This window comes from Eretmochelys imbricata, chromosome 1 (assembly GCF_965152235.1).
Source record: "Eretmochelys imbricata isolate rEreImb1 chromosome 1, rEreImb1.hap1, whole genome shotgun sequence".
NCBI lineage: Eukaryota > Metazoa > Chordata > Testudines > Cheloniidae > Eretmochelys > Eretmochelys imbricata.
The window spans coordinates 338,651,555-338,676,097 of record NC_135572.1 but is presented as its reverse complement, the minus strand read 5'-3'; the positions used below and the strand labels follow the sequence as shown (position 1 = coordinate 338,676,097).

General features: G+C 40.6%; 1 protein-coding gene across 2 annotated transcripts in view; it reads left to right on the top strand.

Annotated features, from left to right (window-relative positions):
- SEMA3C (semaphorin 3C) overlaps positions 1–24,543 on the top strand; it is a 169,053-nt gene that overhangs the window by 132,001 nt on the left and 12,509 nt on the right. For both annotated transcript variants that reach the window (XM_077807872.1, XM_077807873.1), the window contains 5 exons: positions 246–390; positions 6,504–6,726; positions 19,376–19,464; positions 22,467–22,508; positions 23,772–23,929. In XM_077807872.1, coding sequence (XP_077663998.1) covers positions 246–390; positions 6,504–6,726; positions 19,376–19,464; positions 22,467–22,508; positions 23,772–23,929 — 657 coding nt within the window. The remainder of the gene's footprint in view (positions 1–245; positions 391–6,503; positions 6,727–19,375; positions 19,465–22,466; positions 22,509–23,771; positions 23,930–24,543) is intronic.

Below are 24,543 nucleotides of genomic sequence, written 5' to 3'. Positions count from 1 at the left end.
AGCTACAGCTCACTTCATCGGATGCATGAAGTGAGCTGTAGCTCACGAAAGCTTATGCTCAAATAAATTGGTTAGTCTCTAAGGTGCCACAAGTACTCCTTTTCTTTTTGCTCTAGAAGTGCTACATATTATTAGATGTGTTATCTCTATGGGCAACGTTGCATCACTGAACCCTTTGTGATGATGGAAAATGTTATGTAAGAGATGGCAGATCGTGGTGCAAATCTTTTCCTTGTTTTTTCCAGCTCTGTATTTAAAGGTTCAGCAGTGTGCGTGTATCACTTGTCTGAGATCCAAACAGTGTTCAATGGGCCCTTTGCACATAAGGAAGGTCCTAACCACCAGCTAATTCCATATCAGGGAAGAATTCCATATCCACGACCTGGCACAGTGAGTACTAAAGACATTTATGCAAGTCAGGGTTGGCAACTAATTGTCTTTGTTTAATTTAACGAAATATCATAAAATTGGTGCTAAGGCACAGACTATACATTATATCTAAAATTAGTTGTAATTCCCTCTATCTGCCTGCCTACTTATTTATTTACCTGTCATACACATCACTATAATATCTGAGAACTATTAAAATTATTAAAAAATCAATCTCTCTCTCGCTGGCTCTTTCTGTCCAGCAGGTAGAAGTAAATTATTTCATTAGATGTCTATTATTTTTAAGAGTATGTGTATATTTGAGAGAGAAAGAGAGAGAGGGAGAGAGACAAAGAAAGTGCAGGGGCTATTAAGAGAAGCCAAGTTGAAGAGTTTTGTATTTCACCCTGATTATTCTTGCCTCTTATAGTATTGAGTTCTATATTTTAGGTCCAATGCCCATAAAAGTCTGTCCCCTGCGCTCATGAATCTTCCCCAGTTTTCAACAGTTTCATTATTCCAATGGAACATTGAGTAGGTGTGGTGGAGGTCATGGTTGCTGAGGGAGAGAGTGTCTCAACTGACTATGCCAATCCCATGGAAGATATTGAGAATTAGAAAATAGTCCTTGAAATGTGATGGATGAGAGGCCACGATAATCTGTTCACTGCAACCTGTGTTGCTGCTTCTTTTTGTACCAGTTGGAGCTCTCTCAGGGCCTTGTTTCAAGATATAATGAGTTTCAATAATCAGCCTAGAGATACTGAATGCATAGAACAACATGGCCAGGTCTATGCCTCAAATCTTGTAAGGATTTTTTATAAAATTGAATTGTGCCCTTTTTTGTACAGGTAATGTATAGAGAAGGCCTGCAGTATATATATCCAAAAATGCCCCTTCCCCCAAAACTGCTTGAATTTTACTTCAGAAATATCAGGAGTCCTTTATTTTTACTGGAGGGTCTATGGAGGTTCTCTGAGATGTAGGCAACCCTGTGCACTGTGGCTTAAACTATCCCATGCTGTTCTCCTCTCCTGAAAAACCCTCATATTCTGTTCATATCTCTAGAAGCATTTGCTTGTTATATCATATTTGTGATGAACATCCCAGCTCTTAAAGATTGGCACCATAGCAACCTTTCAGTGTTTCTGAATTGACAAATGAAAATACCCTTATTAGCAATGATCAATCATATGGTTAATTACCTATGAGAGCATCAGCAGCTAGCAGGATTGAATCGGGGACCTCTGGAGCTTAGTGCATGAACCTCTACATCTCTCTCTCTAAATGGTCACAGTGCCACTGGATGGGCCAGAACACCACACCCAGGAGGTGTGTGGGTTACAACTGCACCTGGGCTTTGCAAAGAATAAAAGTCCCAGGGACAAGAGAAATGTAATTCTTTGTAGCTTCGGGAATATCAGTTCAGTCTCTTATGATATTACTGGCTGTCAGATTTAGGACATTCATATCACAAAATCTCTTCAGAGTTTGTTAGTAAATACCTGATGTTCCGCTGTGGTTGAATGGTAGCATTCTTGCTTGTAATTAATTCAAACAGTGTTAATCTCATGAGTTCACTGTTGCTTTAATTTTACTGTTTATGAAAATATAAAATAAATGGCTCATTTAACCAAGAAGTTTCATGCTCTGGTGATTAGTCACATTTCAGTGTTTCTTGCTGCTTCAGGAGTATTGTATCTCTGTATTTTTTCAGCCACTGCCATGTTATTCTTGGTTCATCTTATGAAGGCTTGTGAAGTATTCCAAACAGGGCTAAACAGGGGATCAGGCAGTCACAACGGAAAGGAAAATTTAATTTAGAATTGGGTTTTACATAGTGGCAAAAATTATCTAAATTTATCAGATATGCTGATGGGCTCTGAGTTTGAAGGATCCTGAGAAGAAAGGTTCTTGAGGATTGTTATGGACACCTCAGTATTTGCATTAGTTCAGTGTGAAGCTGCAATTAAAAGAAAAGCCAAAAAGATGGTTTGGTACATTAATAAAGGAAGGCAAAAATAGATAGTATAATAGAAGGACATGATTAGTGATGCGTCTAAACTGGAATGTTAAATCCAAAGCTCTGCACATTTCCAGGGGATTGGAGAGTTGTATCTGAATCTTCTGACTGGAACTCGTCCCTATATTTTTTCTTTGGGTCAAATCCAAACCTCAAGTAGCCTGGTAGTAGTTCAGAGAAGGCCATGAGAACTGCTATCCAAATCACCCCATGTTGAGCGTTCAGCCAAATTTTCCCCCTTCTACTGCCAGTTTTTCCAAGACAAGACATGACTGGACTCTAATATTCTTTCCCCAAGACTCTCCAAATTCTTCTACACAAAAGTCTTTTAACAAGCCATTCCACAAACACACAAGGAAGTGTGTCACTGATTTCCAGTTGTCATGTCAGCCAATTCCCATGGTACCTCCATTGTTCTGCATAATCCAATTCAGTTCAAATCAGGACAACAATCTCATCAAATTTGACTGAACTCTGCATCCTTATCATCTGAAACTGCTTATCCTCTCATCTGTTCCCCTGATGCTTCTCCACAAACCACCCTATTTCATCACAGTCACTAAACAAAACATTTTCTGACATGAGATTTCTGTAGCTTGTCTCTGCTTTTCCTCATTGGCAGAAGGTTCTGTCTCTGACATCATGGAAGGATTAAGGTTTAAATTCCATTTTCCACTGAAGTCAGTGTAGGTGCAGCACCTTTGAAAATATGTCCAGTTTTATTTAGAAGCTTAAATGTATATTCAGATACCTACTTTTGGGCATCCAAGTTCGAAAATTTTGTCCAAAATACATTCTGGGTTAGGAGCCCCTTTCCTGCCAAACATCAATATTGGCCACTGCCAGGATGCTAGATTAGAACAACAAGCAATCTGACCCAATACGGCAAATCCTATGTTCCACTTGCATAAATAGATCTTTCAAATTAAACATTTTTATATAAATGCACTTACAATCAGCCAAAATGCTATAACTATAAATATCACAAATGCTTCAGCATAGTTTAAATGGAATTAAATAAAGGAATACATTCGCTAGGCCACCGGCAGGCTCTGCAGTCTTTGGCTGCCCCTTTACTACATACCAAGCATTTCTTATTTCTTCCACAAACTAAAATTACTTATGGAAAACTTTTATGACATAATTGGCAGCTTCCTACTACATTCAGAGCTGGTTAAGGGTTGTTTCCATTATCCAGACTCTACAGAAATATTTTTGTACCCATAGCTCATTGAAGAATGTACTATAAACCAAAGGGTTCCTCTCCTCCTTCAGTTCATCTCTAATGTATAGGGCTATCCCAGCAGGCTTGTGGGTGCAAAATGTGCTGTGAGTGCAGTCACCATGTGGTTAAATCATCTGTAGGAGAGGGAGTGCAGCAGAGGTACACTCAACTCTCCGAGGAAGGGAACAGCTCATGTTGTACTTCAGTGACTTCTCTGGTTGGCAGCAGAGAGACACAAGCTATGAAGCTTTCTGAGTCCAGTCCTTCATGGCCAAAGGAATAATTTTCATGACACGGGTCTTTGGGTTGGTAACAGAGGCAATGAACTAGTCCAAGAAGGATGTCTGGGACTTGCCTGAAACAACTATCTAATTATCCATCTGCAATTCATGAGGATTTATATGCCAGGGTGGGAATAAATAGGGACAGTTGAATCTGGATAACACTGGAAAACTGGAACTGCCTAGGATCTGTGAGGCAGAAGGTGGGGAACATACAAACGGCCATACTGGGTCAGACCAATGGTCCATCCATCCCACTATCCTATCTTCCAGCAATGGCCAATGCCAGCTGCTTCAGAGGGCATGAACAGAACAGTCAATCATCAAGTGATCTGTCCCCTATCGTCCACTCCCAGCATCTGGGAAATCTGGCCTAGAAGACAGAAAAGGTACCTGTCTTCTAAGGAAGGAGGGCAAGGACAGGTGATATTGGTCTAGGATGCAGGTGAAGGGGGGGAGGCTCTCTGATATAGTTCTGGGAGTGCCTTTGAGTTTTGGGGTCCCTTGCCAAGAATCAGCTTACTTGGAGCCCTCAAAAGCCTGTAGCCAGCCCTGTTTGTCAGTGCTGGTTACAGATTTCTGAAATTTGCCTTGTGTTTCCTGGAAAATGAAAGGCCTGTGAGCTGCAGAAAGCCAGTGGAGTTCTAGAGCAGCAGGAAGTGAAGGAGTTGGCTGGGGCTGAGAGAAGTCATGTAAATAGGTTCCCTACACAGCACAGATTTCTATATTGGAACTGATTTCTCCTCTCCCTGTCTTCTTCCCCACATTTCCCCTAAATACTCACAACCTGTCAGCTCTCTATGGCTGGAATTACTCCCTTGTGAGTACCCAAGGGGACTGATAGATCACAGGATTGATCAATGGGATGGTTCTTCATTCAGTGTAAAGAAAGGGCTAGAGCTGGGTGGGACTCCGTTATCCCAGATTGCTGTGGCGGGAGGGGCAGGAGGGAACCTGTCCCTCATAACACCTCTCTCTATGGGCTCTTCCCATCTCTATCTCACCAACCACAAAATATTATTTCTCTGGAGGGGGGGATGAGCCATCTGCCCCCTGGGGTCTTTTCATTGTCTCACAGTCAAGAAATGAAGGTGAAAGGCAGGGAGGTTCTGCTGTCTTTGTATTGCAGCCCCTTAAAGTTGTACAGACATTGAGTGAGAACTCTCACTTTGGGATGCTAGAGGACTCTTTGAGCTCAGTGCCTTCCTGTTGTTGTTACCAACATCCATTTGGCACACTTAGAATCAAGCTAGGGCGAGGGGACCATTACTGGCTGGTGTGCAGTACCTAATCTGGGTAATCGCTGGATAGCTTGGAAAATTTGTGGGGCTTTGGAGAACAGGGTCATTGTAAGGCCTTTTCCTAGCACTCTACAGAAAGCTACAGATTCTTCTGACAAACCCATGGCTCAGAATTTACCTGTCAAATGTCTCTTCATGCCTTGATGAGACGTAGGGTCAATCCACATTTTACAGGCCCCTGAAAGGAGCAAAGCTCCAGAGCTAGATGAACTGCACAGAAGCTGCCTGGTAAACCCTGTGCTATGCAGCAGTGTATTGTGGGTGACTCTTCCAATGGTAACGTAGATAGGTGCAGGGCACAGATATGCGCAGGCACATAGATATGTGTGGCCATATTGCCTGTTTACATGGACTGCGTGCAGCAGGCCGAAATTTGAGCCTGATTCAGGAAAACACATAAACACATTCTTAGCTTTAAGTGGTGCTTTCACCCAGAGTTAACTGGCCTGGTTGAGGGTACGGGTTAAAGCCCAGATACAGTTTCCATTTGGACTGGGAACCTACTCACTTTGCCATAAGGATGCAGGCTAACTCACCTGTGGGCTGAGGGTGGGTGTAATACCTCCAGTGCCTTCCACTAGTCTCCTTGTCTGCCCAGTTCTCTTAGAAGTCACTGGGAAAGAAACATAGCATGGCTCAGCTTATTGCACCAGAAGCCCTAGTGAAATGAGCACAGAACCAGTGAGGACACAGTAACGGCTTTGCAGTGTGGCTCCTCACACCGGGGTTAGGCTTCCCTGCCTACTCATGTACAGTCTCAAAGGGTCTGGGAAAGGCTCCTTGCATTTTTTCCCTTCTTGTGCATTTGCACAAGGTTTGTCCAAATCTAGCCCTATGTGCACTGAATAATTATAACACACAAGCAGAGGTAGGTACCTAGTTAGGCATCTAAATATACCTGTTGGCCTTTATATCTATTTTTGTACTACCCAGAGGCAAGATCTTCATATCTTTCCCCTTACCAGTCACTTGCATTCTTTGCAGTGAGAACTTTGAGAGCACAAGGAATGCAAAAATAAGGCCCCTCAAGCATGGAGCATTGCCATCAGCCTAGCTTTTAAGAACACACAAATATGTTTGTTTGTTTTGTCCCAGCTGAGGGCAGTTTATAGACATAGCTATTAGAGTACAGCTTTTCCATTATATAAATATAATCATTTTCACATGGAGTATGAAGTGTTTTTTCAAAAAAATGTTACCATGCCGCCTGACCATCAGTCAGTGTTTGTAGATAGATTGAAGATAAAAAAACCCTTGATAGATGCTATGCACTGTTAAGCATTACTATGAATTCTTCCTCACAGTGTCCTGGAGGAGCCTTTACACCCAACATGCGGACAACCAAGGAATTCCCCGACGATGTTGTAACCTTTATTAGGAATCACCCCTTGATGTTCAATCCCATTTACCCAATACACAAAAGACCATTAATCATTCGGACAGGAACAGACTACAAGTATACAAAGATAGCAGTGGACCGAGTTAATGCTGCTGACGGACGATACCATGTCTTATTTCTTGGAACAGGTAAGATGTACTTAACAGCAGCTATGCACGGAATTGTTTTATTTATTTAACTTTGATGTACTGCATTGTAGTTTTTAGTGAATTCCAAACCCTGTACAGCCTATTATCTTCACACATGCTTATTAAAACATAATTACTATATACTTAAGAGATATAATCAGAACAAAAATACAAAGAAAATAAAATGAATATTTATTGTAAAAAATAGAATGGTTCTCATCAGAGACAAAAGCCAACTTTGTTGTGTGCAATGTATGGTCTAGATTTACTCACCATGAGTAGCATCAGACCCATGAGTAGTACCATTAACTTCCATGGATTAATGTACTATTTTCCAGGACTAGGAATATGGGAATCTGACATTGTATTATTACTAATTATGAACATCATAAGCTGCCTGTGAAAAGAATGGTAATGTGGCCAGAAAGTTACAAGGGCAGAAATAACAACTTCACAATAATGTAAAAATATAGAGGGTTTTAGCAAATAGAAAAGGGAAAACTGTATTTCTAGTGGTACTGTATTGTAGAGACTTTCTAAGTCTGATTCTATGATTACAAATATTTCCTTAATAACATAACAAACCAAATTCTGCTCTTAGTTACACCAGCGTGAATCTGTAGCAATTCCATTGAATTCAATGGATGTCTGAACTGACATCAGTGTAACTAACAAGTCTAGTGATTTTCATTAAAACTGTAAGGTTAGAGGATAGTGATCCAATTTACTTTTCAAATGTATTGTGACATGATTAGAATTGCAGAGAACGATCAAGCAGTGTCAGGGAAATAGACTAAAGTAGCTGATCTAGGGCTGGATCCTGAAAGCCCTCTGCATCTGGACCTGCCATTGACTTAGTGGGGGGCTGTGCTTGAGAAGGGCTTGTGGCCTGGAGCTCTGATAAACTAAAATCCAGGGTTATTGATTCTATTTGTGAGCACAGAGCAGTTTCAACTAAAAATAAAGCAGATAATCCTATGAGAACAGGTTTGTCTCTGAACTTCAGACAAGTCTTATAGAGATGTGGAACTACTGTTTCTGCCAACAAACTACCATTTAGGCCACATGGGTTTGGGAATTACCATCCTTGTATTAGACTCAGGAAACCAAGGCTAAAAATCTTTCAAATCACCAGACTTTTATGAGGAGGGGATTAAAAGAAACTCTCTTCCCTCTTCTTAAAGGAAGTCCCCAAACACCAAAGGAAATAAGAATACAGAAAAGCTCTGTTATTGTTCCCATGGCAAACCATCACCAAGGGCCTCCATTCACTATGTCGTGATTCATCAGAATGACACTCACTCTCTGTAGTGGCTAGCGTACATCATTATAAGGCATGGCAGCGATAGGAGACGCATAGAGCTTTGGGTATTGAATTACAGCAAGAATTTAGTGAGTTTTGGATCTGGGCATTCTTATTTTTCTTGGCCATCTGATGCAAAATTAGTTTTAAAATTGCCTTAAAGTCTCTTGGTTTTGCTTTAGTTGTCAGGTCATCAGACTAAATAAGAAACTAGTTAAGACACTTTTTTTCTTAGCAAGTATCAGCATTACTAGTAGGCCTAGTGAATCCAATGTCCACCCAGGACCTTTGGATCCTTCAGGGTTTAATTTGACACAGTAGGTCCTATATCGCCTTTCCCAATACACAAAAGACCATTAATCATTCGGACAGGAACAGACTACAAGTATACAAAGATAGCAGTGGACCGAGTTAATGCTGCTGACGGACGATACCATGTCTTATTTCTTGGAACAGGTAAGATGTACTTAACAGCAGCTATGCACGGAAGAAGCAAAGAAGGGTGCTGTGCATGCTACTGTGGAAATCTCTAGAGAAACACTTATACATGCCCTCCCTACTTATTGTTCACATAGATTAGCATCAGCCATGTCTTAACAACAACAAAAAAATCTTGGTCTTCTACCAGCATAGCTTCTCCTTGCCAATTCACTGTTTTTAACCACACAAATACTTTGGCATGCAATCGAGCTTTCAAATGAACATTTAAATGTCAGTATGGTTTACAAGTGTAAACTAGTATCATTTGTCTAAACATATGGTGTGTGTTTTTTAACTAGAGGAAAAAATGCTGCTAAAGATTAATTAAGAAGCCAAGCCATATAAGTCTCCAGCTAACACAAGGTACATTTTATAGCAGTTACAAAATATAGTATATATTATACTATACAATATACAAAATAGTAGTAATAATTAATAATGTGCTGTACATATAAAGTGCCTTACATTTTTGATGCTTTGGACAATAATGATATTTAGCATTTCAATAGTTCTTTCCATCTAAGGCTCTCAAAGCACTTTACTAATTTTATTAAACTGAAACTCATAAATGATGTCACAGGTTTTAATGATGAACAGTAACTTCAGGCCGAATCCAACTTGAGTCAATAAAAATACTCCCGGTGACTTGAAGTGGGAGTTGGAGCAAGTCTCAAAGTCAACAACTGAATATTAGCAAATTACTCCTCATCAGTTCCATTGAGGAGGATAAATACAATCCATGGCTGAGTCCCTTAGCTGCTCTCTGTGATGCCTAACCAACCTATAAAATGAGGTTAAACTCTTCCTGAGTTTAACCTCATTTTATAGGTTGGTTAGGCATCACAGAGAGCAGCTAAGGGACTCAGCCATGGATACACAATGAGCAAGTGGCTCATTAAAGGCATAAACATACCTGGGCTGGTTATATGTGTTTGTTTTCATTCTATAATCTGCCAGCACATTGTCCACTGCAGGACAATTTGTGCATTATATGTAAGCATGGATGTTACTTATCGATTTATACTTGGGTCAAAAAGACCCTTTTGACCCTTGCGGTCCCTTCTAACCCTTCTATGATTCTATGAAATCCAATTTAGTGCACCATCTCAAAGAGTTAAAATTAGAACCACAACTGCTGAAAACAATAGACTTGATGCCCTGTGATATATACTATTTATAATTTCTGCTAATCTATTTTTTTGGACGTTACAATTCCTGGGTGGTGCAGAGATTCTTCTGAAGATGCTAATAGCTTCATAGCCCTGCCATAAAATAAACATATGACATAGGTACAGTGCCTCTCAACCCTGGTAAATAAAAATGATCAAATTTCTGTCTCTGTGAGGAAAGACTCTACCCTTTTCCTTGGCTCTGTGCTTTCTGTGAAGCTCAGGAGGATTCGATAAAGATATTAATGGTAAGAAGAAGTGCAGCGAGGATTTCCTCTTATGTAAGTTCATCCTAGAAAATGCAAAATTGTATTGTATAACAGCATTTCAGTTGATAATTTCTCGGGAGCCCTGAGCCCCTTAGCAGTGGAGAATGGGCCTTGGCACCTGGTAACAATTACACTCAGTCTCTGATGGTGAGTTACTGCTGCTGAACTGAGATGTTGCCAGTCATGTCTGTCACTGTCAGTGACCTGTCTCATGCTGCATATCGGAGTGTTTTATGTTGTGCCAGATGCAGAGCACACAAAATGTTTAGCTTCCTGCGCCTCCTTGAGAGTCTCAGTAATAAATCAGTTCCTGAGTGCAAGTGAACAATAACAAAAGGAGCTCTAGGAACCCCTGTATTTTTCATCATGTAGCCATGGCACAGGAAGGGTACAGCCAGCCATGTCTTTTTTTTACACTAAAGTGAAATAAATGCAATATTTCTTTGCACCCGCAGCCAACCATGTCAAACTCACTGTAACTGTTCCTTGCCAAGAGTTAATTTCAGTACAGTACTTCTTTTCTAAGCTACGTGACTAGTGAAATAAATCCCATAGACTGACATTGTTCTTGAAACATTACACACAGCTTTTCTAATGATAACGATCTCGCATTTACACTGTGCCTTTCATCCTGAAGAATCCCAAAGAACTTTACAAAACCTGCCAGGCTGATGCGAAGGAAGGCTTGACACAATGGGGATCTCTACACCCACCACTGAAATGGAGGTGCCTGTGGGGTGAAAACCAGCAACTACTTAATGGTAGATAGACATGTGTAGAATACCTTCTCATCCCAATAGAAACCACAGCTGTAATTAGCTGGGCACAGTGTAATTACCCATTTGCATATTTGGCGAGGACAATGAGGCTAATATCCTTTCGTCTATGTCATCTGGTCAAGACCTTGGATTTAGATCTCTTCTTCACTTACTCTGCTTCTTTGTTAGGCTTGTGCTTGTCTAATTTTGCAGCTCATAAAGCATTTCATTTCCCTTGCATTTTATTTTAATTACATTACTCCATGTCTCAAACCTCCAAATTCTACACTTTATCCCCTGGTAGATTGTTTTCCCTTTTAGTTTAAGAAAGACAGCAAAGCAGCATGCAGGCATTTTCTTAAGGTTAATATTTATTTTTTAACTTTGCGACCTACCACTTGCACTTCCAAAGTCTTTGTGCAGAGTGCACCAGATTGCACAATGCTTAGACTATGCATGCTTTCTTTATTGTTGTTAGTGTTATGGAAATATTTAAATGTCCACGTCAGGTTCAGGCACATTCAGCAGTCGTTGGCCATCCTTAAGCATTTTCTCAGCTCCTATAAGACATGAGGTCATACAGCTTTTGAAAAGGGGGCTAAATTACTATTGTAAAAGGTGTTTCAGATTTCAGGATGATTTAGCACAGTTTCATATGTTTAACTTGGGCCGTGTGCGTGTGGTTTTGTCTCCAGTGTCTAACGTTGTGTGTGCTTGTTCAGTGTTTCTAATTATCTTTCCGTCTCTCGTCCAATTGTTTGAACCCTTCATTTGAAAGACTGGTTGCATTTGGCACTTTCAGAGCATGAGGTTAAAATATGGATGCCACATATGTGACTAAATCCCTGGAGTACTAGCTTTTGTGATGTTGGCTGTCTTTTTGGAAGACTAACTCTCACTAACAACAGTAGTATCCAGCAATGGAATAACTCATAACATGTAATGAACTACAGATTGTTACAGAGCTATATAATCTGGTGAGAAAAGCAAGCCTTAGGTTCACTAGTTGGAGTTCTGTGTTTGCGCTCTGGAAGAAGGTTTTACACAAGAGCGATACCAAAGGCAGCCTGGTTTCCCAGGTCTACTCAGGCATAGTGAGCGAATCATTCAAAGTGTTATGATGATCATCTCCTCCAAAGCTTTTTTACCCTTATAGCCATTTTAGGAGTTGCAAATTCCCTCCCAGGATCTGTATCCTGAGATCCCTACTCAGTTCTTACTCAAACTCGCGTTGACTCTCAAGAGTATGGAAATGGAATGAGTAGACACTGAATGAAGATCTAAGTAGTTAGCCCAGTAATTTTTTGCACTTACGAATTGCTCTTTGGGAGAGACCTCAAAGGGCTTTACAGACTGTTCATTACGTTTCACAGCAAGTCCATAAGTTGAGCAAGTATTATATCCATTTCAAGATGGGGTAAGCTGAAACATTGAACAATTAAGTGACTTTGACCAGGCCATGCAGCAAAACAGTGACAGAGCCAGAAAGAGAGAGCCCAGGAGGCCTGGCTGTCAGTACTTAGCTTTAACTGCTAAGCAGTACAACCATTCATCTCAGAATCTCACGTGCTGTCCCATGCCTGAAAGGGTTTCACACAAAGAGAGTTTAGGCATCATGGAAAACGTATTCTTTTCTTTTTACTTCTTTATTTCAAGTCAATGTAATGCTTATGAAATGTGCCCAATCAACGACCTTAAGGCATGAGTTCACAGACTCCATCTGCCCCGCTACAAGAACAACCAGGGCAAAAGCACTTCTCACGCTGCCCCACCAATCTTCCTTATGCCTCAACATGAGGGACCCCTCAAAGGAGGAGACCTCTCCATAAAATGTTTAGCATGGTAGCAGTTAGTGTCAACTGTGATGGTGGTTTTGATGATGTGCACAGCCAGCTCTTTGATTTGTCGATTTTTTTGTGGGATTGTTGTTTGTTTGTTCTAAGTCTTTCTTTGAAGTTGGCAATACTGAGCTACAATGGTCATTGTGGAAAAGAACGGTTGGTGGTAATTTGGAAAGAGAGATGTAAACTCAAATCTCTCCTCTTCAATACATTGTATGTCAGCCAAACAGCTCTGCATTTGATATCACTATTCATTATTATGTACCTCCTTTGTTATACACTGTGGGTCAGGTCATCAGCTGGTGTAAGCAGGCATAGCTCAACTGGCTTCTACAGGACTCTGCTGATTTGCACAACCAGAGGATCCTGTAACTTATTCATTTTTTCTTTCACATTGTTCTCTTCCTCTCTCTGTGTTCCTTTCTTCACAGTCTCGCTCTCTCTCCATTTGTTTTCCACTCTGCCTACTCTCTGCTCCATTTCCAAGCCTAGGGGATGTTTGCTCTTTTTCCTCTTGCTGTTCACTCTTTCCAATCCCTCATAAGCAGATTTTGATCCCAGTAACATTCGAGTTCAAGTCAAGCTTTGAAACCTGTCTTGTTTGAGAAGGTTTGGCATGAAAGAAATTGCATTCTCTCATTATTTATTATTTGTATTATGGTTGTCCAGAGTCCTCAGTCAGGACAGAGACCCCCTAGTGTGCTGAGCATTGTACAAACACAGAGAAAGACATGATCCCCGTGCTGAAATGTGTGTGAAAAATAATAGGAGAGAAGGGGAAGGGAGCATGAGGTTAATAGTAATAAGATCATGCTGTTAAATAGGTTAACTATAGGCCTAATCCAGAATTTACTGAAGTCAATGGGAGTCTTTATATTGACTTCAGTAGGCTTTGGATCAGGCTCTATATACGCGATTAGATTGTTCCAAATCATGTAAGAGTTTGATTTATATTTTCAGAGTAGCAGCCATGTTAGTCTGTATCCGCAAAAAGAAAAGGAGGACTTGTGGCACCTTAGAGACTAACCAATTTATTTGAGCGTAAGCTTTCGTGAGCTACAGTTCACTTCATTGGATGCATTCAGTGGAAAATACAGTGGGGAGATTTATATACACAGAGAACATGAAACAATGGGTGTTACCATACACACTGTAATGAGAGTGATCAGGTAAGGTGAGCTATTACCAGCGGTAGAGCGGGGGTGGGAGGGAAACCTTTTGTAGTGATAATCAAGGTGGGCCATTTCCAGCAATTGACAAGAATGTCTGAGGAACAGTGAGGGTTGGGGGGGGGAGCGGAATAAACATAGGGAAATAGTTTTACTTTGTGTAATGACCCATCCACTCCCAGTCTTTATTCAAGCCTAAGTTAATTGTATCCAGTTTGCAAATTAATTCCAATTCAGCAGTCTCTCGTTGGAGTCTGTTTTTGAAGATTTTTGACAAAGAATTGCCACTTTTAGGTGTGTAATCGAGTGACCAGAGAGATTGAAATGTTCTCCAACTGGTTTTTGAATGTTCTAATTCTTGACATCTGATTTGTGTCTGATTTATATTTTGGAATTCAAATTAACCCCAAACTCAAAGCGAAGCTCATCGGTCAACCTTGTAAGGTCCGCTGAAACTTGTGCAAACTAAAGTTGGTGGATTTTGCCCAGACCTGTACCTGCTCTCTGAACAAGAATACCGCTTCATCTTTGGAACTTAACTCAGTATTTCCAGAAAGTGCTATTGAGATGGCTGCTATGTTGGTCAACACACCAGGCACTGAACCAGGGACCTGCAGACACATGTAATGCACACTGACCAGTGGGTTATATAATGCCAATGCCAATGATTATCTATGGCTAGGATACTATTAACTGCGGGGCAGGAAAGCAATCATAACAGCTTTCTTTATTAGTTTATGTGGCTGTAGTCTCTAAAGAAAAGGTTTCAGAGTAGCAGCCGTGTTAGTCTGTATTCGCAAAAAGAAAAGGAGTACTTGTGGCACCTTAGAGACTAACCAGACCATGTGTGTATAAATCTCCTCACTGTATTTTCCACTTTATGCATCCAATGAAGTGAGCTGTAGTTCACGAAAGCTTATGCTCAAATAAATTGGTTAGTCTCTAAGGTGCCACAAGTACTCCTTTTTTTAAAGAAAAGGTGAATGTCACTAGTCAGTAATGGAAGTTATCAGGTCTCGATTAGGGATTGAGGTCTATCGTTCCAAGAGTTTTGTCGTTTCGAAAGAAACTAATATACAGTACTTGACCTTGCTACAGTAGGTGATAATACCCATGTTGTATAGAGACAGATAAGGGGAGAAGAGGTCTATCATGTGAAGCTATGGGCCAGATCCTGAGAGGTGCTGATGTCAGAGGAAGTTCCAAGTTCTCAGCAACTCTCAGAATTTTGTCCACTGGAAATTGTGGAACAAGACAGAGGGGAAAAAGTATAAAACAGTGGTTCACATGGTGTAGCGTAAAGGCCACATGTTTAAGGAATTGTAGCAGGAGACCAAAGAGGCCATTGAAGAGAAAAGTAACATGTAAATGAGAATCTGCTTAAGAAAGAAAGAAAGGAAGAAAGAAAGAAACGGTGAGCTAGGAACTCAGATTATGGTATCATGCAAAGAGCAACTTCCAGATGACAGAAGCTTAATATATTGTAGCTCCTATGGGTCTCAGCTGGGGAAAGACTCCTTTTTGGTTCACATTCTACAGAGCTCAACCAATAGACGGGCTATTTGAACTAGGGCTGCACCCACCTACCACTCAGCCAGACCTCTACTCTCCTTGCCTCTCTCTCTTTCTCTCTGTTACAACATGGGTATTGAAACCTACTGTAGTAAGGTCAAGTGTTGTGTATTACCTACAGAGAGACCAATGAAAGGCATAAATCTGCCATGTAGCTTGGTATATTCTAGTGTTTAGCAGACACAATGGCTTGTCTCCTAATTTAGTAGAACTAACACATTCTTTGTCAAATTCATCTTTGGAGTGACTCTAGAGAAGTCAACAGAGTTACTCCAGGAAAGAAATTGTCCCTCTATTTGTTTGATTTTTATAGGATCTTGTTGTGAATATAACTGACTTACATTCATTCTGTGTCCTCTTGTACCTTGCTTTAAGGACAATAATGAACTGGAAAACACATCAGACTGTGTGTAATTTTGCATACCTCGTGTCCATTACTGTTTTGCCAGTATCCTTTCCAACATTCCTTTTGACCCAAGAATTTAATTCCATTAACAGAAGTGAACAAACAAGATTTGCAACAAAACTCAAATGTAGTTATTCTGAGATGAACACATAGAAGTGCACTTGGTTTGACAACCACTGTTCTTACAGTCTAGAGAGCTAAACATTTTGGAAAAGGGACTAGGAAAGCCATCTGGGGACAATTATTTTTGTTTCACTTACCAAGGAAAAGACTGAACAATAACAGTAAAACTAGTGTTATTGTGTATTGTTAGGGAACAGCCCACAGGCCAAGGTTAATCCTTGCATAAAATTGTTTTTAATGAGCAATTTTCCACTGTCATGCTTTACATTGCATAAAATAAGTTGAAAATATAGCAGGACTAGTAAGCACAGTAGAGTGGTGTGGGGATTCCTTATGAAAGGGAATGTATCTGGAGATAAGGATCTGGCTTGTCATGTTAAAATAATATTGAGACAACGGGCAATAAATTGAGATGCAAATGGGAAATACTGTCCGCTTATCCTGTTTTATCAAGGCATTGCAGAAGCTAATGATTCAGGAACCCAGTTTTCAGATGTGGAGTACCTTATAAGGAAAACAAGTCCCTGAATTTGTGTGCTCATATCCGTGCTTAGTTATGTAAATACCCATGCTGGTCTCCTACTGTAAGTTCTAATTTCAGCAACCCATTTCAGGGTTTGTGCATTGAAGACCAGTTCACAGTTTTAAATGTGTGGAATGGATTGCTACATAGATGAATTACACTTACTTTTGTATGAGTCAGACCCATATTGCATGTGTGAGGATAGGAAGGGTCTGTACCAATGTACATTTGAGTATTTTACATCCTGTAAGTGAGGTTTAGAGGACACAGGACAGGCAGTTGAGAGTATATTCCAAAATTCATGACAATCAGCAACTCCTCCCCACCACTATATTGTATATCCTGATATTGAGGGAACAAAGGACGTTGCTGGAGAAGAGTCATAACACAATGCTGTGAAGGGAGGTGAGAAGGAGAGGGAATAGAGACAGACTATGTGTACAAACTACACGTATTCATGACTTGACTGGCTTTATAGAGGTAAAGGTTAGTGCCTTATCCACACACACACACACTCTTCATCTCAGCTCCATGGAAGGACATTCCACAGTACTCAAGGAGCTTAGGGATTGTGTAGGTCCTGGCAGCCAGTAAACCTCTTTCAGGTCCTCACAGTTTTGCTAATGCTGACACCCTGTCCAGACCACTGGGGTACTGTCAAAAGATTTAGTTTCAGGAAAGTTTCTTCTGAAAGAACTGGTTTATCATGTCATTGCATAATGAGGACAAACGATAACCATAGAACAAATCCTCATGAAATATTCATGGCTAACATTTGCTGAGCACGTACAGTTGATAGCTATACATTTTTTTATATCTTGGCTACTTTAGGTTTCTTGATGTAATGTTAAAAAACAACAGTGTGGTTTAGGTGTGTGGTCAGGATTATTGTACATGAGTACAGTTATTTATTTTGAAGCCAAAGTATGCCTATCTGCTGGCTTACACTGCGGAAAAAGAATTATTTAAATTATTTACAGCAACCAACTTGCATTCTAACTCCAGCTATGGAATGTAGTCACTGACCTTAAAAACAAAATCACAAGTCTCCCGCTTTTGCTTTCCTCTGTCAACATCATAGATTGCCTGATGGGAAGCTCAGATCACCTGCCTACAGGCAGAAACACACACACACACACACACACACACACACACACCCCTCTAACATTTTACTGACCTGCTCAATTCAACATTATTATTGAAACATTTCATGACAAAAGGGGGATACAAACTTTTTGCTCTTTCTCCTCTGTGACAATATGGAGCAAAATAGGTTTGTTATAGTCAGTCTGAGTTCTAGTCCTTCCTGACAAGAGGAACCCATAGCCAGGGGTGCTGGAATAATTTTTATGGTGCGGGTGCTGAAAGCCACTGAACTAAACTGTAAACCCTGTATATAATGGAAACCACTTCAAGCCAGGAGGTGCTGCAGCATCCCCAGCACCCCTAGTTCCAGCACCTAGGTCCATAGCCCTTTTTTCATCCAAGACTATGTCTACACTACGAGATAGAGGTGTGATTCCCTTGCTTGTGTACACATGTTTGTGCTAGCTGTCATTGAACTAGCATGAGTATAAATTACACTGTAGCCTCAGTGGCCCAGATAGAGGCAGCAGAAGCTGAGTGCTGCTGAATACGACCCCGCTGAAACCGATGGGCTCGGCAGGGCTCAGCAGTGCAATAGCAGCTATACCGCTGTGCACTCTCACACTAGCTTTGTGAGAGCTAGCCCAAGTTACGTGTACATGAGCAGAGGAATCACACCCCTATCTCGTAGTGTAGATATAGCCCAAGGCTCACGGTTTTCTGAAGAGCCAACAAAGTCCTGGCTGATCAGCATAAAATTAGTTGCTAAGATCCTCTTTCTGGTCTACCATTCTTACCATCTCAAACCTTTCTTTGAGTCCATCTTCTGACACTGCCTTTTCCACTGCATCAAATACAATACATTTGTCCCTACCTTGGAGGCCCTAAAACAATGGAGTCCTGGTTTATAACGGGGGCCCCTGGGTGCTATGGTAATGCTAATAATTAATATAATATAAATCTCTCCCATTTTATCTGTTTCTATATCATATTGTGTCACCTCACACACTGCCTTCAATGTCATCCCTTTCTCACAGAACATCCTCCCTGAACAAATCCTTGAACAGCCTCTCTGAACCATAAAGCCACTACCTTCCCATCTTCAAGTCCCACCTCAATCCCCATTTCAAATGTCATGCGAGCAAATTGATTTTGTGGACAAAGACTACATGCTACTATGTGTTTTTATGACGCTGCTGTGGGAGACCAGTTTTCGAGCATTCCTCATGGGCATCCTTGATTCTCATGTGGATAAAAACAATGGCTTCTGTTGCTACATAAGGCCCCAATTATTGATGGTGCACACCAATCCACACTGGCGAAGGCTTGCATCTCACCCATGCTAAAACTGATTCTTGCACTGAAATTTGTACCATGCAGATTGCTTACATGTTATTAGTTTCTGTTATATGTTGCCAGGAATTGCACATAAAATTCGGCATTGTATCCATTTCTCCATTCCTTTGTTTCTGTTGTGTTTTGAGATTGTAAACTCTTTATGGCAGGGGCTGCTTCTTCCTCTGTGTTTGTATGGCACCCAGTACAGCGAGGACCTAATTCTGATGGATACCTATGGGTGCTATAAAAGAATAATACATAAATGAATGAATAAATAAATATCTGACCATGACTTTATCAAAAAAAGTGTGAGAAAAGTCTAATCCCTTTATACATCTATTGTCTGCTTGTATGAATCACACTAGGAAGAGTTATTACAGATATTTTAAAATCAAACACAAAGTTATTGGGCTCATTACAGGAGTGACTGGATGAAGGTCTATGCTCTGTGTTCTACACGGGGTCAGACTTAGATGATCTAATGGTCCCTCCAGATCTTAAAATCTATGAATTTATGAAAATCATTTCCACCCTTCTCTCCACTAAGCTTCTTCCTCTAATATTTTTTCCTACTTGGTAAGAATTCATCTGTTCTCTCTCTCTATGTTCCAGATCAGGGGACTGTACAGAAAGTTGTTGTCCTACCCACCAACTCTTCTGCAAGTGGAGAGCTCATTTTAGAAGAACTGGAGGTTTTTCAGGTTTGTCTTGCTCCCCCTTTCATTCCTCATTCACACAAACATTTTGGTCTAAAGGACTTTAGCAAGGGTGACTAGCACTTGATAAAAGATCAAATAAATTAGTAGAATGTCAGCTTGATGCCCTCCAGCTGAAGGAAGTAGGAATAAGGTCATGTCTAGTGTACTGTGGAGTGTAAATGGGCTTAAATCCTTTTTTTTTTCTTTTTTGCATTCAAATGCCTTGTATTTCTTATGTCGTCATCCTGGCTCAAAGGATTTTGATAATTACATTTTTTAAGAGGTCATGTTATACTGGCTGCCAGCAGGAGACTTTTATCATTGGCATCACATATTGAGGCAACAGCCATTTGCAGCTGGAATCTCAGTTTTTCTTTTTCTTTCTTTCTTACTTCTTTGATTATACGATAAGCTTTCTGATTACGAGCCACATTTTGAAGCAAACTAGTGTTGTTTTTACTTTGCTCCAGTTCTTTAAAGCCAGATGTCACTGGAGTCAAAAAGCTTTAGGCCTAAATCACCGTAAGCTGAAAAGAGGCATAAACAATTAATGGCAAAAATAATAAAAGAGTCTCTCTCTGTCAATCATTCTAGCTGCCTGTTAGAACAATAAGGAACTGTTTACCCCACTGGTGAAAGCTCTTTGAAATTTGTGAGTGGACTATCATTTACCAGGTAGACTCAGGGAAAGTGATGGGGATCTGGGCTGAGCTGCACTGCACCCAGGGCAGCTCAGCCTGTTGTGCCAAGGGCCTGGGCAGCCCGCTTGCTATGGTGCGGCTAACTTGCTGTGTAGGCACATGTGGAAAGGGAAAGGTCATGGCTCCATCTCCTCCCAGCCCTCTTTGGGCGCACCAAGGAAGCATACCCTCTTCTCCCCTGTGGACAGAGGCCCTCCCTTGTGCAAGCCATACAAGGGACTGCCGTCTCTCCACAACCTCCTCCTCTGCACACCTTCATACACGCCTGTCCCAACCCATGTTCCACAGTCCCTTTGTACCCCAGGATGAGTCACCTGTGAACTTAAATGATCCTGTTATGCCTTGTGTGGAAAACTGAGCCTATTTTTTTCAAAAAGTGCACATGAATCATATTTTATGGGACTTCTTTCACCAGAAATAGTATTCATTCCATTTTGAGCAGTGGAAGCTAGGCAGGGAAAGCAAGGGCTCATGGGAAGTCTGTACCAAAGCCTGGGAGAGAACCCAAGGTCAGGACTCTCAGTCCCCTGCTTGGTCTTCTCATCATTACATTCTGAGCCCCCAAGGTCATTCTAGCATAAGCTCAGGGCTCAAAACATATGTAGTTGTGCTGGGGCTTTACTAATGACTCTCAAAAATAGAGGGGACAAGGGTAGCGTAGGCTTAGTGTTAGTAAAGGCCTAGACTAAGTAAAGCATGTGGTACTGCTGTCAAGTATTTTCTTTTTGAAAAGTAGCTCTGAGAGGGAAAGTGGAATCTGAGGCCCAAGGTGGCATTTGACAGATTGCAGTGAGAAAAATGGCTGGAGCAAAGCTATTTAATCTTGTTTCCATGCAAGACAGAAGGGACAGGGCCACAGAACAGCACTGCAGACACAAATCGGGGACATTTTGATCTACTTCAGTGTTTGTGAAAATGAGACACTGATAGAACTGTTCAAAGCAAGGGGGGAATAGGCACTGTATGCTTCCCACACACTGACCTCTGCAAATTTACTACCCATTAGACATGAACTGGCAGCAACACCTTATTAATCTGGCCATTTACCCCTTACAGCTATGTCAATATGACTCATTTCTCACCTACTAAACTTTTACTGCTCCAGTCCTGAGCCCCAGCATCTGCCTGTGCACTTTTGTTCACCTCAGGTATTTATATGTCCCACACTACTGTAGCATCTGAGCACCCTATAATCTTTACTGTATCTGTCCTCACAGCATCTCTGTGAGGTAGGGAAGTACTACAATCCCCCATTTTACAGATAGAACTGTAAAACTGGAACTGAGGCCCCGAAAAATCTAAGCAACTTGCCCAAGGTCACACAGAAAGCTTATGGTGGAACATGGAATTGAACTCACATTTCCCAGCTCCCAAGTATTCAGTCCTGAAGTGCTACAACCCCACAGTCCCAATTCTGAGCTCCTCCCAATCTCTGCAAAGCCCCTTGCAATTCCAGCCCTGGGCCTCCTCACAGCTCTTCTGGTGTGCCACACTTTAATCCTGACCTACCACAATGGCATCCGTCTCTTGTGATTACTATAGTAAATCCTTGCTCCCCAAAATAATGATTACCATTACTGTTGCCATCACTGACACCATTAATTTTGATGAGAATAATGGATTGTTTCATTGGTTTAACACAGTGGATGTAATAACTCCAAAGGATGTTCTTTAACATTCCGTTTCACACAGATAATAAGTCACTGAAAACTACATACAGTAGTGTGCAGTGTCCACTGAGTACACTGAGCAAAAACAAAAATTCAGTAACACTTCACATCATTTGTAATGTTGGCATTTCTTGTTGATTATCTAAAATCATGTGTTAGACAGTAACCAAAGTGCATGCGTTGTAGATACAGTGTGGAAGAAATATTAATTCTCCTTGTCCGGATCATGTGCTAATTACGTACGAGCTGTTACATGATTCCTGCATGCTGTCACCTTCCAAGAACAAAGGCTGTGCCTTCCAAAGAGAGAGTGATGGTTTGCAAACACATACTGCCTATCTGTAGTGGTGAGCCAGCTCTTAAGAGCTGTTCTGCCAGAAGTGTGAGAGAACTTGTTAATGTGTCTTAGTCAAGTCCAGAGGTTCATGCAGCCAGTATATTTACTGACTCAAACTTTGTGTTTATGTCATATTTGTTGAGTTGTGGCAAAAGATGATTAGGTGTGAATGACATCTCCTCAAGAGTCTGGAAAAGAACAGTTTATCTAGAAATGACTGTGGCTTAGAAAACGTTAAAGTTTAATGTCATGACATAATAAATAAAAGAAGGCATATAAATGTGATTTGTCTTTCAGAATAATGCTCCCATAACAACAATGAAGATTTCATCTAAAAAGGTAAAGAAAAGTGGAACACTCATTCAATGGTTATTACTGGAGGACAGAATTAACGTAAGGTCCTAAAAAGGCTAACTAGGATGCACCATACTAAATACAGGCACACAGATCTTCAGTGTAGCACCTTTGACTCCCAGTTTTCTAAGGATCTGTGCCAGCACCATCAGGACAAAATCCACTAGTGCATTGTTCAATATTAGTTATTTTCAATTGATAAAAAGTGTCAACAGTCCAATTAGGGAACAAAAAAAGTCCCATATAACTAATCACATCACAATCCATAGACTGAAGCTATTTGTCTAAATTATTCATTCAGAGCTTGGGGAGTATAGGAATGGTGGTATGGTGCCTGTGATGAGGTTGTATCTGTCAAGCTAATTCATAATGGCTATTTTGACATGAATCATTAATATGGTGATGGTGATCATAATAGTTGTGTGACTGCACAACCAAAATAAAATGTAGCTAAAATTCTGTATTCAAACAATTTCACTTTACTGAATTGTGCCCAAGACTTTTCAGAAGTATTAATTAATTAATTACTATTTCTGAAATTAAACTCAATGAGATCTGCCAGCATAATGAGAGAGAGGGACTCAGGCCACCACAGTTCAGGTATGCTCAGATCCAGGGTTTATTTCCACTTTAAGAAATGCTATTTAACTGGCTTTTGGTTAGAACCAGTCAGTTTGCTCCAGATTCTGATGGCTTCACTCACCTTGAAAGATCCTTACTCCATGAGTGGTCTCATTGACTCCAGTGGCCCCATTGGCCTGGAGTAAGGTTCTGTTTAAGGTAAGAGTCTCAGAATCTGGTCCATAGTGACCTCTAAGTTTTGAGTTTATGAGAAATCCAACTAGAGGCTTTGCACAATATTTCTTAAGGAGACTGTATGCAGAGAAGTTACTTAGCTCAAAGGCTTGATTCAGCAATTCTCACTAAGGACCAAGTCCTCAAATCTGAACTATATTAACTCAGACCTGCTGCAGCAGGACAAAATAATGAGACTCAATGTCCAAAAAACCATTAGCATTCTCCATAGCATTTTAAGAATTTTCTAACAGGAGGTGATCATGTTATAGGCATATTAACCTGAGTGATTTCTGTTTATTTTGGTTTTGAACCCTTTAGTGGCTCACCTCTCAGTTTTCAGTTAATTCCAAAACGAATTGAAGGCTTTATGCATATGTTAACTAAGCTCCTGAGTGGAGCTGATCCTCTAGGCTCCACATCTGTAATAAACATTTCCATTGCCTTCAACAGCAACAGTTGTATGTGAGCTCGGATGAAGGGATCACGCAGGTATCTTTGCATCGCTGCCGTATCTATGGAACAGCCTGTGCTGACTGCTGCCTAGCCAGAGATCCTTACTGTGCTTGGGATGGCAATTCCTGCTCCAGGTTCTACCCAACAGGGAAGAGGTGAGGAGTCTGATGAGATTTGCAAGAAAAGTACAAATCAGGGGTTTACTTTCATATGTAATCATGGGTCATGTAATGTGATAGCAGAAGGGGGTTGTTGTTGTTGCTGGCTTCTTTAAAAATAATACTGAAATACCTGTTGTATTTGGCATTGCACACTGACCAAAATTATCTGCTAAAGAGGTCACTTTTTATATTAAAAGCAATATATTGTGAAAGAAAAATTTCATTCTAATTTTAATGCAACAAGCACCTAATCCTCCTCTGGTGTACAATATGTGCACCAATGTGAATGGAATTACACTGAGGTAATGGTGATGTGGGAATAGAATCAGAATCCAATGATTCCTTTGCCTTTGCTTAAATTGCTGTGGATATAACTATCATGGTAATCCCTTTCATTCAGCATAATATCTGAGAGTTTGTGTGGTGCATTAAATCTTTTTATTCTGTGTTTCTCCTCACTGAAAAGGACTATTTATAGGGAAACAAGTTGGTTGGGAATTTTTCAGTGAGTCACTTTTCATCAAAAAACACTGATTTGTTGACAGAAAACTATTCACAGGGTCTTTTTCGACAAATCCCCTGACTTAAAAAATGTTGGAATGAAAAGT